This window comes from Nilaparvata lugens, chromosome 5, assembly GCF_014356525.2.
Source record: "Nilaparvata lugens isolate BPH chromosome 5, ASM1435652v1, whole genome shotgun sequence".
Taxonomy (NCBI): domain Eukaryota; kingdom Metazoa; phylum Arthropoda; class Insecta; order Hemiptera; family Delphacidae; genus Nilaparvata; species Nilaparvata lugens.
The window spans coordinates 4,969,550-4,986,851 of NC_052508.1; the positions used below are offsets into that span (position 1 = coordinate 4,969,550).

At 37.8% G+C, this 17,302-nt stretch overlaps 1 protein-coding gene across 1 annotated transcript in view; it reads right to left on the reverse strand.

Annotated features, from left to right (window-relative positions):
- Positions 1-2,845: 2,845 nt before the first annotated feature.
- LOC111044794 (thioredoxin-like protein 1) overlaps positions 2,846-17,302 on the reverse strand; it is a 29,195-nt gene continuing 14,738 nt past the window's right edge. Inside the window, exons 5-6 of the mRNA XM_022330018.2 lie at positions 10,980-11,140; positions 2,846-4,075 (exon numbers count right to left, since the gene is read on the reverse strand). Of these exons, the coding sequence (XP_022185710.1) occupies positions 3,865-4,075; positions 10,980-11,140 (372 nt within the window). The 3' untranslated portion in view covers positions 2,846-3,864. The remainder of the gene's footprint in view (positions 4,076-10,979; positions 11,141-17,302) is intronic.

Sequence of the window (17,302 nt, forward strand, 5' to 3'; positions counted from 1 at the left end):
TATTTCTACAGTGCTGAAAAATGATCTAGCAACGTTGCAAAGAAAGAAGAGGATAGCGCAATCTGATTTGTCAAATGGTAGACTAGGATAGAAGCATCAATGTTAATCAACCCAGTCATTATAAAGTGGACCAAATTAAACGTGGCAAGTAAATTAATATTGAATACTATAATTAATTGCAAGATGGACGGACAGTTTTGGTAATGATAGAGGTCAAGATAGAAGTACCTCAATGTAACACGAAATGTTTCAAGTGCATCCGCATAGTGAGGTGGTCCTGGTAGAGGTTTACGGTACCTCATAGACCTCACCATGCGGACGCCCTTCAAACAAAATGTATTTTGTTACATTGAGTAACCTCTTCCTCCTCACTATGTGGTTACCTCATCAAATAGACAACTTGAAAGTAAATACAGTACTGCAATTGCTTGGATATATTGAATAGATAAATATATAAGCTTTATATGCTTAGAGATAATTCATATTTGTAACTAACTTTCTAAGTATAATAGTTTCCAATATTTTAGTATAAAATTGCACTCAACTGTTGCACCATGAACAAATTATATTGAAAGGGAATATAGTAATAATAGGAGAAAGACGAATGGAACTAAACCATCTCCAATATTAATGTCATATGCCCACAGAGTTAAGAATAACAACTAGGCCTACTATAAGGTAGCCTATTATTCCTAATTCAGTGAGCATGTCCTAGGGAGAATGACAACATGGTTAAGTACTTAAGTAGTGCTTTCAAGTTGGAAACATTGAAAAGTGTAATGCCTGTTCAACTTATTTGAAACAAGCTACTGCCAACATTAAACTTATCATTTTTTTCTCTTCCACAATCTTAATTCAATTTTCCATTCAGAGATGGGTCCATCATTAGTTGACTTCACATGCCGCCACTGGTCTGGATAGGATTACAGAGTGAGTCATATGTATGGCAACCCTTCATTAAATTGGAGACTGTTCTAGATATAATACTGTAACTTCTAGGATAAGTTATTGGTCAAATACTCTACCTTTTGACGTACAACTGAATTTCAACCCCTCATAAGGGGGTAACTTAGGGGTTGTAACTCGAATATTTTATTGTGTGGTACATCATTTTGAAGGTCTTTTTAAAACAAGCAAGATGGCATCGATAAAAATCTTCTAAGATACTTGTATCCAAAATGGCGGCTGATTGAAATTTTAGTTTTTACGGAGCAGATAGACCACTAAAAATTGTTCTACAGACTGTGATGATGTGAGGTTGCCATGACAGTTTTGGTGTCCACGCTGAAACCTAGCCAGGTGACAGGAGCAGCACTGACAAACGCTGTTCTGGCCGGCCAGTGTACACAGCATCTCTTGGGTTTTGCTCTCATTCAGCTTGAGCTTATTTGTGCAAAACCAACTCTTTGCCCCTTCAGCTTAGCTTCCCCTGGCCTCTTGCCCTGTCCCAAGATGGTAGTATCATCTGCAAAAAGCAGGCTGGAGTTCCGCATATGCAGGTAATTTATCATGATCAGGAATAACAGTGATCCAAGCACTGAGCCTTGGGGTAATCCTGCTCTATCTGAGGTAGCACCCATGATAGATACGACCTGCTGCCTGTTCCCAATGTAATCAGCAACGAAATAAAAACACACATATGTTGTCAAATTCTACACAGTTTTATTTGGTACAGGACCATGGTTTCGTGACTGCTGACTGCTTGAAAATGTGACCTGTGTGGTCACGAAGCCATGGTCCTGTACCAATTATAAAACTGTAGAATTTGACAACATATGTGTGTTTTTTTTTATTATGGAACGGTTGTAAAACATTGACAGTGACTCAGTCGAAATTTGTAATCAACAACCATACCCCAAGGCCCCAAGCTCTGCCCTGAAAATGCTCATACTATGGTCACCAAAGTTTGGTGGCCGGCTGGAGTCTCACTCGGATCGGTGACACTGATTACCCAACATTAGTGTTCCAGCTTGCTTTACACACTAACACCACTCTTTCCTGGTGTCCTAATGTAAAACGGGCCTTGAACAACTCATAACTGTCACTTTACTAAGTAAAATCATATGGAAAAGATAGCATAAAAATATATCCCATGGTATAGATAGTAATGTTCCAAATTTCAAGCCGGTTTTTGTCAACTGAAGCCGATTACTTTCGACTAACTGTCTATTTTTACTGTTTTGTCCGGGTGAGATTGTTAAGGTGCGTACGCGCCGCGAACATGAGCAATTCACTTTTAATCAGCTGATACCAAGCTTTTTATATTTGTATCTTGCCGTTTCTGTAAAAATACAGATATAATCAGCTGATTAAAAGTGGATTGCTCATGTTCGCGGCGCGTATATCTGTACGCACCTTAAAAACAGCACAGTATCAGAGACTACCAGCGTCACATAAGGTGCTTACAGATTTACGCGCCGCGAACATGAGCAATTCACTTTTAATCAGCTGATGCCAAGCTTTTTATATTTGTATCTTACCGTTTCTGTAAAAATACAGATATAGTCAGCTGATTAAAAGTGAATTGCTCATGTTCGCGGCGCGTATATCTGTACGCACCTATAGCTTCACGACAAAGAACTACTAGGACTATCGGCTTGAGTTAACAGTGAAATTTGGAGCATAAACGCCCTACACAATGGAATATCTAATTTTGCCATCTTTTACCTTGGTAAAACTATGAATAGTATTGAAGTAAGTTTATCGGTGTTTGAAATATTAATTTGACAAGGTATCTGATGCTATTCAGTTACATACATGACAAAAATAATCCATCCAATACAATGATTGTTAATGGATTAATGAGGAATTGAATTGAAGCAATAATTAATATCGATTGGAAATATTTGATGTCAACAATTTATACTTGCAAAATTTATAAATCAGCAGATTAGACTTTACCATCAAGTGCCGTTTATACAGTTTCATTTTAAACTTCCGGCAGTCGCGCTGTTGTGAAAAGTACAACAGTGTCAGTTATTTTGTTGCACAAAACTATTGAACGGGGTGGTGTCAGTGAATGAGTCACCTATGCATTCCAAAACTTTCCCCCCCCCCATCACTCCACTGAGTTGCAGTATCAACCGAGCAATGGTTCAGTTTTTAGGTGCCATTTAGTCGCGACAGTGCATAAGTCGCACTGTGCATAAGATAGGGAAAGACTGTATACGGGGACTGTAAACGAACCAATAACACAGAATTGATGGCTTTGCTTGATGTACCTTATTGGGCTATGAAATGGTAATCATCCAAATGTTCATAGGCGTGAAATAACCCAAAAAGATGGAAAAAGTAATATACAATTAATTAATATGTTTTGACAGTAAACAGAGTACATAACACTTGGAAAATTGGATGTTGTACAAAATACAACACGCGACTGCTCGTGTGATTGAGTAGGGCGCGACTAACGGAAGGTTAAAATAAATTTCATTTAACTGGATTGTATCAGTTTGTTATAATGTAGTTCTTTTCGAGTTTAAGCCACCAGCTTCTTGAATTCAGTTTAAGCTTTGACTGTGCAAAGGGCCCAAATCAAACAAAATCATTGATACCGAATTTGATTGTTGATTTTTACATACAGATTAGTCACAAAACGGTTATTAACAATTCATAACATATCTTCCATTTTCTATCAATCTCAGGATGAATTTAAATGAAAAATAGGCATTCCATATAAGAAAACTAGAGGGTTTTGGAGAGTTGGCAGGGACGAGAAAGATCGCAGACTTGAGGTTGAATGGATGATGGATAGGGTTCAGGAAACACCTGATGTAAGGTTAGGTCTAGAACAGAACCTGGTGTTGGGTTGGATCCAGAACTAAACCGTAGGTTAGGATAGTGGCATGGGAAGTGATCAGATCTTTAATGGCCCTCTCCTTTCTTGCCGGCGACTCTTTTAAAGTCGACCATGTCTGTGGTGTGGATGGGCTGACCAATGAACTGCAAGTAGTCGATTCGGGTGGTGTCACAGTCGGCCTGGTTGCTCGGTACGAACAGCTGAATGTTGTGCACGTTCTGGAATTTCACGTATCGCAAATTAATCGGATTGCCCTCAAGGTCGGCTGGAGTCAAACTGAAAAGTACAATCATAAATTAATAAATAATAAGTTTTATAAAGATTTCTAGTAACCGTGCATTATTGAATCAGATTCTATGGGTTCAATGAGTGTCCTAGAAACCAGGCCAACAAGTCAAAACATAGTGTAGTGGCGAAGGGGCACCGAGCTTCGCTCGTTATTTTTACTTCCCTTGCCCTATTACCATAGGTAATTGCTTTCCAAAAAAAATTAAGGTACCCCAATTTCCAAATTTCTATACGTTTCAAGGTCCCCTGAGTCCAAAATGGTTTTTGGGTATCGGTCTCTGTGTGTGTGTGTGTGTGTGTGTTTCAAATTTCTATACGTTTCAAGGTCCCCTGAGTCCAAAATGGTTTTTGGGTATCGGTCTCTGTGTGTGTGTGTGTGTGTGTGTGTGTGTGTGTGTGTGTGTGTGTGTGTGTGTGTGTATGTGAGCGTCTGTGTACACGATATCTTATCTCCCAATTAACGGAATGACTTGAAATTTGGAACTTAAGGTCCTTTCAGTATAAGGATCCGACACGAACAATTTCGATTAAATGCAATTCAAGATAGCGGCTAAAATGGCGAAAATGTTGTCAAAAACAGGGTTTTTGGCGATTTTCTCGAAAAAGGGTCCAACGATTTTGATCAAATTTATACATGGTGTCACAAAGTGAATTTTTGTGACGGATGGAGAGCCGTCGTCTAGTGTAAAATTAGCGAATTTATTCTAATTCCTACTAATTAATACTAATGTATTTAGTATTGCAGCAGCAGCAGCCGTATCATCAAAACGATAAGCGGCTACCGAGTTGAGTCGGTATCATTCTTCTTGTAATTTCTGGTGAGAAATATTGTTTACCGGCCTGAATTAGTGTAGCAATTAGTATCATTGTCATCATTAGCTGCACCCTTAGCATCAGCACTAGCGGATTCAAACCCTGTCACATGACCAGTGGCGTGATCGTCTTTTCAGATTCCCATTGGTCGGCATTCTCTTTTCCCCCGGCCTCCTAATTTTCAGCGACCCGGTGCTGCTTCAAGAAAACCTGGGAGAGAGGCAGTTGTTCGGTGAACGGGTTTGTGTACGGCTGCGTTCCGAGCGGCGCTCCCAATAGTGGTGTACTAGAGGGTTAATATTCTATTCTGTATTTTAGTGAATGGAATATTGTATGTCGAATTGCCGACTATTTGAAGGTGGATTTTCCTGGGGGATTCTCTGTCCTTGTAGGTTTCATTTAGGGCAGTTGTTCGGTGGTTGAGCGTGAGATCGGGTCGCGAATCTCCTCTCCTTACGACGTTCCCGATACTAATTATTATTCTATTTTGTGTTAACATAGAATATTGTAGGCCGAGTTCCGGACAACTCGGAGTTAGAACTCCCTGGTGGGTTTTTCTTTCTTGTCAGCTATTTTTCCTAAATTCGTATCACTGGGGTGAACGTGTTATCCTTGGTTTGAAACCTGTAAGGGATCTCAAGTTTGTGCTACAAATAGTTGAGTGGGAAATTTAGCTAGGCTCTTATAGCGGATTATTTTTGAGTACTTAATTTATAAGCCTCGACTCTGTCGCTTCACGACGTTTTTAATTATAATACGGGAAGTGGGAATCGGTTCGCTATTCTCCGTATCAGTATCCACGTCGATTCAGGTAATTGTATGTCAGGACTAGTAGTCCGTATATTTTTCCTTCTCTGTAGTAAGGTGGCCTTTAGTTTAAAGAGTAATTTTTCTCCATTGAATTTTTATTCTTGTAGGGAAATCCCTGTCCTTTTTAAGAATAGTTTTTCTCAATTAATTTTTATTCTTGTGGGAAAATCCCTGTTCCTTTTGAGAATAGTTTTCTCGATCAATTTTTGTCCCTGCAGAGAAATTATCATCATTTATAGTAAGTTTTCCTTGCTTGGTTTTCATACTATAGAGTGGCCCAGTATTTTAACTTTTCTTAGCAGTTTCTGACTTGCTGTAATTCCTAGTAGGAAAATTCCAATCATTTCCTAGAGAACTCAGGTACAGCTTGAGTTCGTCCTTGTCGAAGTTGGTAGACTGCGACGTCCTTTCTCTTTCTTTCTCTCAACTTTCCCTTTACTAAAGTCCTTCTAGCTCTCAGGTACAGCTTGAGGACTTCCTCGCCGAAGTTTTTAGACTGCGGCATCCTTTCTCTTTCTTTCTCTTAATTCTTCCTGTGTTAAAATCCTTCCTGATCTCAGTTTCAGATTCGAGATCGTCCTAGTCGCGGGTTTTCAGACCCGCGAATCCTTTCTAAAATTCTTAGAAACCTGTCTTCTTTAATAGCAAATATTATTTGCTGGTTTTCCCTGTTGAAAATTCACGAATTTTCCCGTGAATCTCAGTTGCAAATTAGAGATCGATCTTGTGGTAGTTCTTAGACTGGCAATTACTTGGAAAAGTCTATTGAAATCTTTTCCTGAATTAGGAGTCTCTGACTCGATATTTTCCTTGTGGAAAATCCTGGAAAAATCCTTTCCTACCCTGACAACGACAGACTGTTGTCTTCCCGATATTATTCTACAGACTGTGTCTGTGAAAAATCTTTTCTATCCTCTCATAATAGTCGACATACTGACTATTAATTTAAAAGCGTTTCGGACGATTGAGAGTGATTCCCATACCCTTAAGGGCAGTCACAGATTGGCCTTAATAACCGGCGCGCAGTCACCAGATTAGCGCGGAAATCCTGTTTAGCAGTTTCAGAATTGCTGAAAATCCTTTCGCAGCCGCAGGCTCGCGATTCAGAAATCCGACACCCGAAACCTCATCCTCCAAACTTTAATTATCATAAAATTGAAATAGATATACTATGTTTAGCTAGCAGGTCCAGCCTGCTAAGAGCTAGAGCGCAATTCTCAGATTGCGGATTATTGAGCAGATATTTATTTGCTGTAGAGAATAATAACCTTATTGATTCTCTGTTCCCTATACCCTATACCGTATACCTCATACCGTGCACCCTATTCTCTATAGCTTACACCCTATACCGTGCCCTATTTAACTACATCTTAAATACTACTAATAACTCCATAGCTCCGTCATACCTTTACCCCATAGCTCTCTCACCTTAAACCCCATAGAAAAACCATATCCCGGGCTTGCAGGTACAGCTTGCTCGCCGTCAATTCGCAGTTGGTTCAGATTGCGTACTACCTTTATAAATAGAATTATTGGTAGGGATCTGATAGTCAGATCCGTCTCCTTGTATAGGGTTATCTTAATCTCCCTTAACACCCACCCTGTATTCCAAAGGCCGAGGGCCGAATCGGCCAGCAACGGCACGGGCAAACACTCTTCCCCTGAAAGTAAAAATCTCGCGAAAGAAGCAGAGGGTAAAGAATCAGGATAGAGGGAGAAGTGTAGGTCCGGTATCTCCACCAGTCAGTACGGTCACCGACCCCGACCCATACCCGGCTGTAGCTAGTCCGCGTCGTAGCAATACTTCGCAATTATTAGGAAACCTAGAGGGTGGAATAGGACATGCTAATAATATAATAGTCATTATAGCTATATGAACTGCCACAAGTCCCATGTCTGTAAAAATTCCAGGAGCTCCGCCCCATCTATGCAAAGTTTGATTTTAGATTCCCAATTATCAGGCTTCAGATACCATTTAAACAAAAAAATTTAAGTGGAAAAGATCGAGCATAAAAATCTCTTCAATGTCTTCTCTTTGTCTTCTCTTCAATCTCTTCAAATCCTTTCAATGTCGTTCAGCGAGTTTCCTCAAGGATGAGACCTAGTGCAATCGACTTTATACCATAAAGGTGAAAATGTTACTTTTAGTAACATTTTCACCTTAAATTGAAAATAAGCTCGAAGTTCGAGAAAATAAGATTATGAAATTGCAAACTGTTGGCAACTGTTGATTTTATTAAATCATTCACTATGGAGAGATAGCAGACATCGTGTGTCTGCAGCGTTATTGTCCTGTCACTAGCTGGCTTAGATCTTTGAATAGTAGACTTGAGATGCGCGAGAACACTAGCATCAGTTAATCAATTTTCATAACGGCAAGGAAAGTTGTGTGAGTGCGCCACACCAGATTTTTATTTATTGATAAACAGAACACAATTCTCTAAAATGATCGTGTTTATATTTCACAGCTGGCTATACGTCATCTTATGAATTCCGGGGATGCGATATTTTGATTTTTCACATACTCACTTTTTTACTATCCACAGCTGTTTCAGCCAAGGATGAATTATCCTTTCAATGTCGTTCAGCGAGTTTCCTCAAGGATGAGACCTAGTGCAATCGACTTTATATCATAAACCTACTATGTTCCAAATTTCGTGAAAATCGTTAGAGCCGTTTTCGAGATCCGTTAAACATAAATAATCAGTAGAACAAAATTAATCTTATAGCACCCTTTATTCTTCAAAAAACATTAAAATTTTAATGTTTTTTTAAAGAATAAAAGGTGCTATAAGTTTTTCTTCAAAAAACATTAAAATTTTAATGTTTTTTTAAAGAATAAAAGGTGCTATAAGATTTATTTTGTTTTATTAATTTAAAAGCAGCATATGTCAATAAGTGTTTTATAAATAATCAGATATAAAAATATCCAGATATAAATACAGAAATTGCTCGCTTAATCCAAAAAAAATATTTAGATGATAAATTAATAAAACCAACAAGCAGGTAGAGCAAGCAGCTCTACCATCAAAAGCTGCGCAACAACAATTTTACAGTGTTCCCTGGTGGATCACCCCCTATTTCAAAAGTTTATAATGTAGTAATTGAAATACTCCGTACAAAATAACTTGTGACTTGGGAGGGACATGCGCAGCAGAGAAGGCATACCGAGGTAGGGATACAACGGCGGTGATGTTGCCGTTCAGAACCGGCCAACATTTTTTAATTTTTAGTGAGTATTCAAGCTCTCATGTTAAACTTACGGAGCTTCTTCTCTGAAAGTCTTCAGTAGACTGACTCTAATCGACAAATTGGCAACTGCGTTTCTACCTATCATCATAGTAATTGACTGATCTCCCTTCATTTCTCTGCGCCGCATAATCCTCCAAGTCGAAAGTTATTTTATATCTTTTCTGTTTAGGGCTACTTGTAGTATAAATATAAAGAAAAATAAAAATCTTATCAAGTGATTCACTTGAAAATGGCATAAATGTCCGAAACATGTTATGATAAAATATTTCAAAAAGGGTACTAAGATTTTTATTTTTCTTTATATTTATAAAAGTTATTTTGTACAGAGTATAGTTGTATGGTTCGAGTGGTAAGTCGAGATGTTGCATGAGTTTTTAATTGTTTCGAATCCTTCCTTATAAATTTTTGAACAGGTTTTTAAATAATCACAATTTGCAAAAACAGTTCGTCAATCAAGAAAGGTGGATGCACCCATCTAAATCATAATGTTACAATACCGTCTTATCATGTCCACTGACTTTATAACATGAATCTCAATTTAGATAAATACTTGGATATTTAAATCATGTTGAGACCGCCCTGACCGCTGACTTCTCTCTGTGTCCACACACTCTATATTAAGATCCACGTTATAATGATAGTGGAGAAAAATAGGAGAACAACGTAACCTATCCTCTGTCTTGTCAATGCCTTCTATAGACGGTAACTGATACCGGTTTATTGATGTAATATTAACTGTTCATTCTCGTTCAAAATAATCAATTATATTTTAGCAAGAAAAAAATTATATTTGTCAATAATTTCATAACGAATTTTCATAATCAAGATCAAATATTTCGTTAATTATTTTTATACATTATTTCAAATTAGACTGTAGTGTCGTTGAAAATAGTTCAAAAACGGATTTCTACATTGTTAAAAAACAATCTGGCGACAGAGCAAAGCGAGAAAGAGATAGCGCTATCCGCTTTGTTGAATGATGGACGAGGATAGCAATACAATTGCTAAATCAAACACTGCCATTATAACGTGGAACTCACTATAGGTCACTACATGACTTCAATTGATTTGAATGTAAATCTACATTTAAAATGTCACGGCCCAGTAGCAGAAAAACCTGTTGAATTTTAATCATGATCGAATGCGACGAGAACCAATCACAAAGACTTTTTCGAAAAAAGGCTTCTCTGGCTTTCCTAGATTTTTAATCACAGTAGAATTTATTTATTTATTCATAGACAATAGAAGATACAATCCAGAAAAAAACAACAGGCATTCGCTCAAAACTGATTTTAACCGTACTTTAAAATAAACAGGTTAAACTTAAGGCTGTGCAAAGGCTGAAAATAAACTTTCTACTAGTGATATTTTTCAAAGTTTTTCGATTTGTATAAATCATCAAGCTAAAAAAAAAAAAAATGGAAAAGTTTTCACAGGAAAACATTTTTTCCGATCATTACTTTTTGAGATATGAGCGTCTCATTGTGAAATTTTGTGGGACAGAACATTTCAAATTCTGTAAAAGATAAATTTATGAGATTAAGAGGATAAATTCTTCATGGTAGTTCTGATTAAATAAAACAAAAGTTTTCTGAAAATATCAATTTTTGAGAAAGTTATTCAATTTACTAAAAATGACAAAAAATAACTTTTAGTTGAGTTATTTTTGGTAAATTGAATAACTTTCTCAAAAATTGATATTTTCAAAATATTTTTGTTTTATTCAATCAACAATACCGTGAAGAATTTATCCTCTGAATCTCATGGATTTATCTCTTACCGAATTTGTAATGTTCTGTCCCAAAAATTCAAACTTTAGGCGGTCATATCTCAAAAAATAATGAGCGGAAAAAATGTTTTCCTGAGAAAACTTTTCCATTTTTATAGCTTAATGATATACGAATCGAAAAACTTTGAAAAATATCACCAGTAAAAATTTTATTTTTAGCCTTTGCACAGTATTAATTTAAAAGGTTCCTGTGCAACCGAACAAAATAGTTGAAATAAGTTGACTCACTCGATTTCCTGTACGGATTTACAAGTTTCGGCCGAGTCAAAGTCGAGGGTGTGAGGCAGGTTGATGAACAGCTTCATGTGTTTCGGTCCTTTGTCTCTCGGCGCTTTAATTTTGATCGAATGCAACCTTATCTTCTGCTTGAACGTCAATGATATTATCAACTGGAACACATCAATAAAAGGCTCAATCAAATCAAATTCTATTCTCTTGATACAAAAATCATGTAAGTTGTATCATATGTTTATGTTATAGTGCACGTCCAGTGCTACAAAAAAGCTTTCATTTGGCAAAAACGACTTTCAAAAACGCTATCAGAACAATTTGTGATATAAAAAACTATGTATCCTGTAGAACTTATTTTACAAATCTACTAAAAATAATTACTTTAACATGTATCTTCATTTTTCAAAACTTGATTCATTTCAAGGAACATTTAAATCAGTTCAATCCAATGATACTGTTCATTCATACATTTCATACGAGACCTAGATATGACTTGGTAACACCGAATGATAGACTAGGCAAAACATTGAAAAGTCACAGTTATTTACAATGTAAACTGTATAACAAGCTGCATTTATCCATTAGATTGTTTCCGCTGAACATTTTTAAAAGAACTATTGCCGGATGGCTGAAGGTTGGAAGATTTTACTCGACAGATGAGTATCTAAATTGTAATGATTTTATATATGTGACAAATTGACTCAATTATTTTAAAAATAAAAATATTGTTAAAATGACAATGTGTATTGTAAACCTGTTTTATTTTATGGCAAATAAAGATCTTGTATTCTTGTATCTTGTATTCATAGAGATAAGATAGCATAAGAATGGTATAGGTCGTTATGTTCCAAATTTCAAGCCGATTTTCTGTTGGCTCGAGTCGACTACTGTCTATCATTACTGTTTTGGTCGGGTGACAGTGTAAATTGTCATTAACAGTAAACAGTGTAAACAGTAAAAACATTACTGTTTTTCTAAAGGTGCGTACAGATATACGCGCCGCGAACATGACCAATTCACTTTTAAACAGCTGACTATATCTGTATTTTTACAGAAACGGTATAAGATATAGATATAAAAAGCTTGGCATCAGCTGATTAAAAGTGAATTGCTCATGTTCGCGGCGCGTAAAGCTGTACGCACCTTTAGAAAAACACTGTATGGGTACAAACACACTGAAGGCGGAGCGGAGCGTGGCGTGGCGTGGTCAGAGCGTTCATGAAACACACAGGAAGCGTCTGAGCGTCAAGAGCCAAGGGCCTAAAAAATGGTGTTGTCTAAGTTTGCACGGACAAAATATAAACCAAATTTCCTCCACAAAATTTACTATATGGTGAGAGAATTGATGAATTTTGAAATTTTCAGAGAAATACGGATTAAATGGATTTAGAATAGCCTTACTTTTAATTTCAAAGTGCAATAGATAATTTTTCTCTTTTTAATAGTCAAATATTACACATTACAGGGGAATTTTGGCAAACATTAAGGCTGTGCAAACACTAAAAATGAGCTTTCTACTCGTGATATTTTTCTAAGTTTTTCGATTTGTATATCATCAAAATGAAAAAGTTTTCTCAGGAAAACATCTCCGATCTTTACTTATTGAGATATGATGCGACTGAAGTTTGAATTTTTGAGACAGAACATTTCAAATTCGGTACGATATAAATACATGAGATTCAAAGGAAGGATTCTTCATGGTATTGTTGATCTAGTAAGACAACAATTTTCTGAAAATATCAATTTTTGGAAAAGTAATTCAATTTACCAAAAATAACTCAACTAAAAGTTATTTTTAGTAAATTGAATAACTATCTTAAAAATTAATATTTTCAGAAAATTTTTGTTTTACTAGATCAACAATACCATGAAGAATCTATCCTCCGAATCTCATGGATTTATCTCTTACCGAATTTGAAATGTTCTGTCCCAAAGATTTAAACTTTAGGCGCTCATATCTCAAAAAGTAATGATCAGAAAAAAATGTTTTCCTGAGAAAACTTTTTAATTTTGATATCTTGATGATAATACAAATCAAAAAACTGAAAAATATCACAAGTAAAAAGTTTATTTTTAGCCTTTGCACAGCCTTAAATATACTAGTGTACTAGATGGTGAGAAAATGTAGTTCTTATGCACTCTATGGTTGTACATAACACAGAATATACCGTAGCTAAAATACACAAACACAAGATTGTACAAACAAAAGCAGTATACCGGGTGATTCGAAAAGGACTTTACAACTTTGAAAATTCTTATAAATCTATATTAAACAAGATACAGAGCTGGTTTTGGTGTTGTTTTAAAGGAAAACACTCCCAAGTTTTGTCTCGCGTAGTCCGCTAGTGCCTGGTCGCGCCGCACAAGCGCTAGCGGCAGTTACTGCCTTCACTGGACCCGAGCGTGCTAGCTGTGTGTTTTGGTTTGAAGAATCGAAGTCTGCGACAACAGTTCAGCGTAATTTTCGTACCAATTTCACTAAAGATCCTCCTAGTAGGCCTACAATTTATGAGTGGCATAAATGTTACAAAACATGTTTCTACAAAACAGGGTGTTTTAACATATATCGGGGGACCGAGCTTTGCTCTGGAGTGTAAAAGCATAGACAATTTGTAACGAAAGATTGAATTCATATTTTATATTTATCTATTCATTTTCTCAGTCGTACAATTATTTTTTACAGTTATATGAGGAGGCACAACAGGCTTATGCCCAAAAACTGTCTCTTTTCAAATTATACTACAGTCCAAATCAAAATCTAGGTTGAACTACTATCGATCATCAAAATAAAAATGTATTCACACTTCAAAAAACAAACACATCATCAATTACAAATAGATATACTATGAATTCGATTTAGAATGATATACTATGTTTGCTACAATATTTGTTAATATAACAGCATCTAGTTACTATTTTAAACTTTCTGAAGTGAACATGTTTTCAAAAAAAAAATAAATAAACGTAAATGAGTTTTTCTTGCTGAATTTTTCTTCTCGTGAGATCAGCTGGAAGATCCCACACATGCACTCGTTCACAGTCTTCCATTACGGTATCGACAAAATTTCCAGCTGTTTTCCCAAGGACGTATTAATCCTTTTAATGTCCTTCAGCGAGTTATCCCTGGATTGATACCTAGTGCAATCAAATCTTCATATCATAAACCTACTATGTTCCAAATTTTGAGAAAATCATTAGAGCCGTTTTCGAGATCCGTTGACATAAATATATAGCTAGTTTTGGAGACGCTCGGTAATCTCATGATAAGATCTCGTTGTCCAACGAGCGAGACAGCCGCTGAGCTACTGCTCAAGTGTGCTGCGCACCCTTACCCCTCCCACTCGACTACCGAGGGAGGCTCGCCGAAAGGCAGTGGAAGTTTAGTCTAGTGCGAGAGTCCAGTGCGAGCGGTCGGTCAAGAAGCAGTGAAGGAAGCAGCGCGCGGCTAGCAAGTGAGTACAACTCGTGTCCAGAGTATACTCCAACTCCTTCGACTACTAGGAGTAGTGTCTTAGGTTAACTGGAGTTAACCGAAGGCGCTGGAAGCTCCAAGATACAACACTCGCAGCAGGTGAGGGTTGTGTGACCACTTCGGCGACTTTTAGCAGCCACCTTGCCTGATTCGACCAGTGGCGACAAGTCGGGTTTTGGCTAAAACCTGATTAGACCCTGGGACATCACGAAGAGGACCATGAACGGTAAGAGGATCTCGAGTAAGGTTTGGGAACGCCTTTCTCGACCCCGAGACACGATCCTGGCCGCAGGAAATAGCCGGTGCTCGAGGTTAGGGACCCGGTGAGCAGTAGTGATGCCCGGTGTAAGGGTTCTCCTACCTTGCGATTTCCAACTGAAAAAGCAAGAGGACCTCGAGTAAGGCTTGGGAAGGCCTTTCTCGACCCCGAGACACGATCCTAGCCGCAGGAAATAGCCGGTGCCCGAGGTTAGGGACCCGGTGACCAGTAGTGACGCCCGGTGCAAGGGCTCTCCTACCTGGCGATTTCCAACTAGAATAGCAAGAGGACGCCCAGTGACAATCGGGAACGTTTCTCCCGTACCAGAGACCCCACCCACGGAAGACACCAGATCGTTTCTATTCCTCTCACTCCCCGCCCAACCCTGTTAGGCAGTGCGAAAGCACGGCCCCTCTTTCCTAAAAGAGGGAAGCATTTCAGCCAAGTGCTCAAGACCCTGTTCCAACCCCCGACTCGAACGAGGGTGGTTGACGGACACCACACCAAGCCTCCCGTCCCCTGCTGCGGCCCACCCCAGACGCCGACTGAGTCTAGCCGGCCCAGAGCGACACTGGGAATTCTTATAGAAGAAGGTGTGGGCAAAAATCTACTCAGACCATATAACCACATAACCATATAAATATATACAGTATATACAGAAATTGCTCGCTTAATATAATAGGATACAAAATCCTCAGGTCGTCCAAGCACATCTGACGAAGTCGTTGAGCTAGTGAGACAAAGCTTTGTCAAGAGGCCTACGAAATCGACCCGGCTTGCATCTCGAGAGCTTCAAGTCCCACAATCGACAGTTTGACGATTGTTGAGAAAGTAAGAGAAATTATGATTTGAAATGAAGAAAGAGAGAGGAGAAGGAGGAGGAGGAAGAAGAGGAGGGAGAAGAAGAAGAGGAAGCATTTGAAACCATTCCGATATTCGCTTTTACAAGCAATTGAAGACACTGATAACATTACCCCTAGGAGCTTCTGTCTGGATATGTTGAATCGAGTGGACGATGATGAACACTTGACGAGTCAACTTTTCATTCAAGTTGCAAAGTTAACCCACATAACTGTGGGATTTGGAGCAGTGAAAATCCGCATGAAACATTGCAACATGTGCGTGATAGCCCTTGTACGTTTTTTTGTGCGTTGAGTAAAAGGAAAGTGTACGGCCCCTTTTTTCCAAGAGAAAACCATCAACGGCATGATGTACCTTGATATGTTGCAACATTTTTGATACCACAGATCGATGAGGATGACCGAGAACGAAATGTTTTCTTTATGCAAGATGGCGCACCACCACACTATCTGACTGACGTCCGGGATTTTCTTAAGGACCGCTTTCCAAATCTGTGGATTGGCCGTAATGCATGGCCCCCTCGTTCCCCAGACCTAACACCGCTGGATTTTTTCTTGTGGTGTTTCATAAAAGATATGGTGCACGTACCTCCTTTGCCAGCCTCTCTACCTGAACTTGGAGCAAGGATTAGACACATATCCGCCTACTGTTCGTACTTTATCTAGCATTATTAATGCTAACAGTACTTTATAATGCTTTATCTAGCATTTGTAAATAATTGACCGAGCGAAGTGAGGTGTAAGATTCAAGTCGACGGTTTTGCATTTCTCTTTATGTTTATATGTTTTTATGTTTATATTTATGTTCCGCATTTACGGCGAAACGCAGCAATAGATTTTCATGAAATTTGACAGTTATGTTCCTTCTTGAATTTCGCGTCGACGTATACATAAAGTTTTTTTTTTGAAATTTTGCATTTTAAGGATAATACAAAAGGAAAAGGAGTCTCCTTTGATTACCGTAAAATCAGACTTTAGAATTATTCATCATAAATCAGCAGTCGAGTGGATTATAAATTGCATGCAATTTATATCTCAATGTAACTTGGTAAAAAATCAGCTGTCGTGTGGACTATTAATTGCAACCGATGAGGCATGCAATTGATAACTCTAAAGCCCGCCGCAAAGTAGACTCACACTAATCCACGAAAAGCAACCCACGCCGTGGGATGTTTTGTAAACCATTGCTAGGCTTCTCCATACATCTGTGTAATGAATGCAATGAATAATCCACCTGTCAGCTGATTGATTATTAATAGTTCTATAGCAATGGTTTACAAAACATCCCACGGCGTGGGTTGCTTTTCGTGGATTAGCGTGGGTCTACTTTGCGGCGGGCCTAAGTAGCATATTATTTTCTCCCGACCTTTCTCTGCTTTCAACTCGGTAAACTTTTGATGATAGTAGTAGCATAGTTGTCGATACAACAACAATCCAAACAGCAATTATTATTGATTACACACCGATAAGCCGTCAAGCACTGCCGTTAATGATTTGGAGATTATTCAAAATAATTTATTGAGGCATCTTTATTTCAAAAAGTATAATACATTTTGTCCAATAGCTTTTTCCACTGAAACTTCGAGGTCAACATTTTTTAAGTCCAAAAATTAAAAACCAGAAGATCCATTAGAGCATTATGAAATATAAAATAATGAAATGACCATATATGAAATTCTAAATAATAAAATATTCAAGCCAGATTTCATCAATTTGTAAAATTTCCATG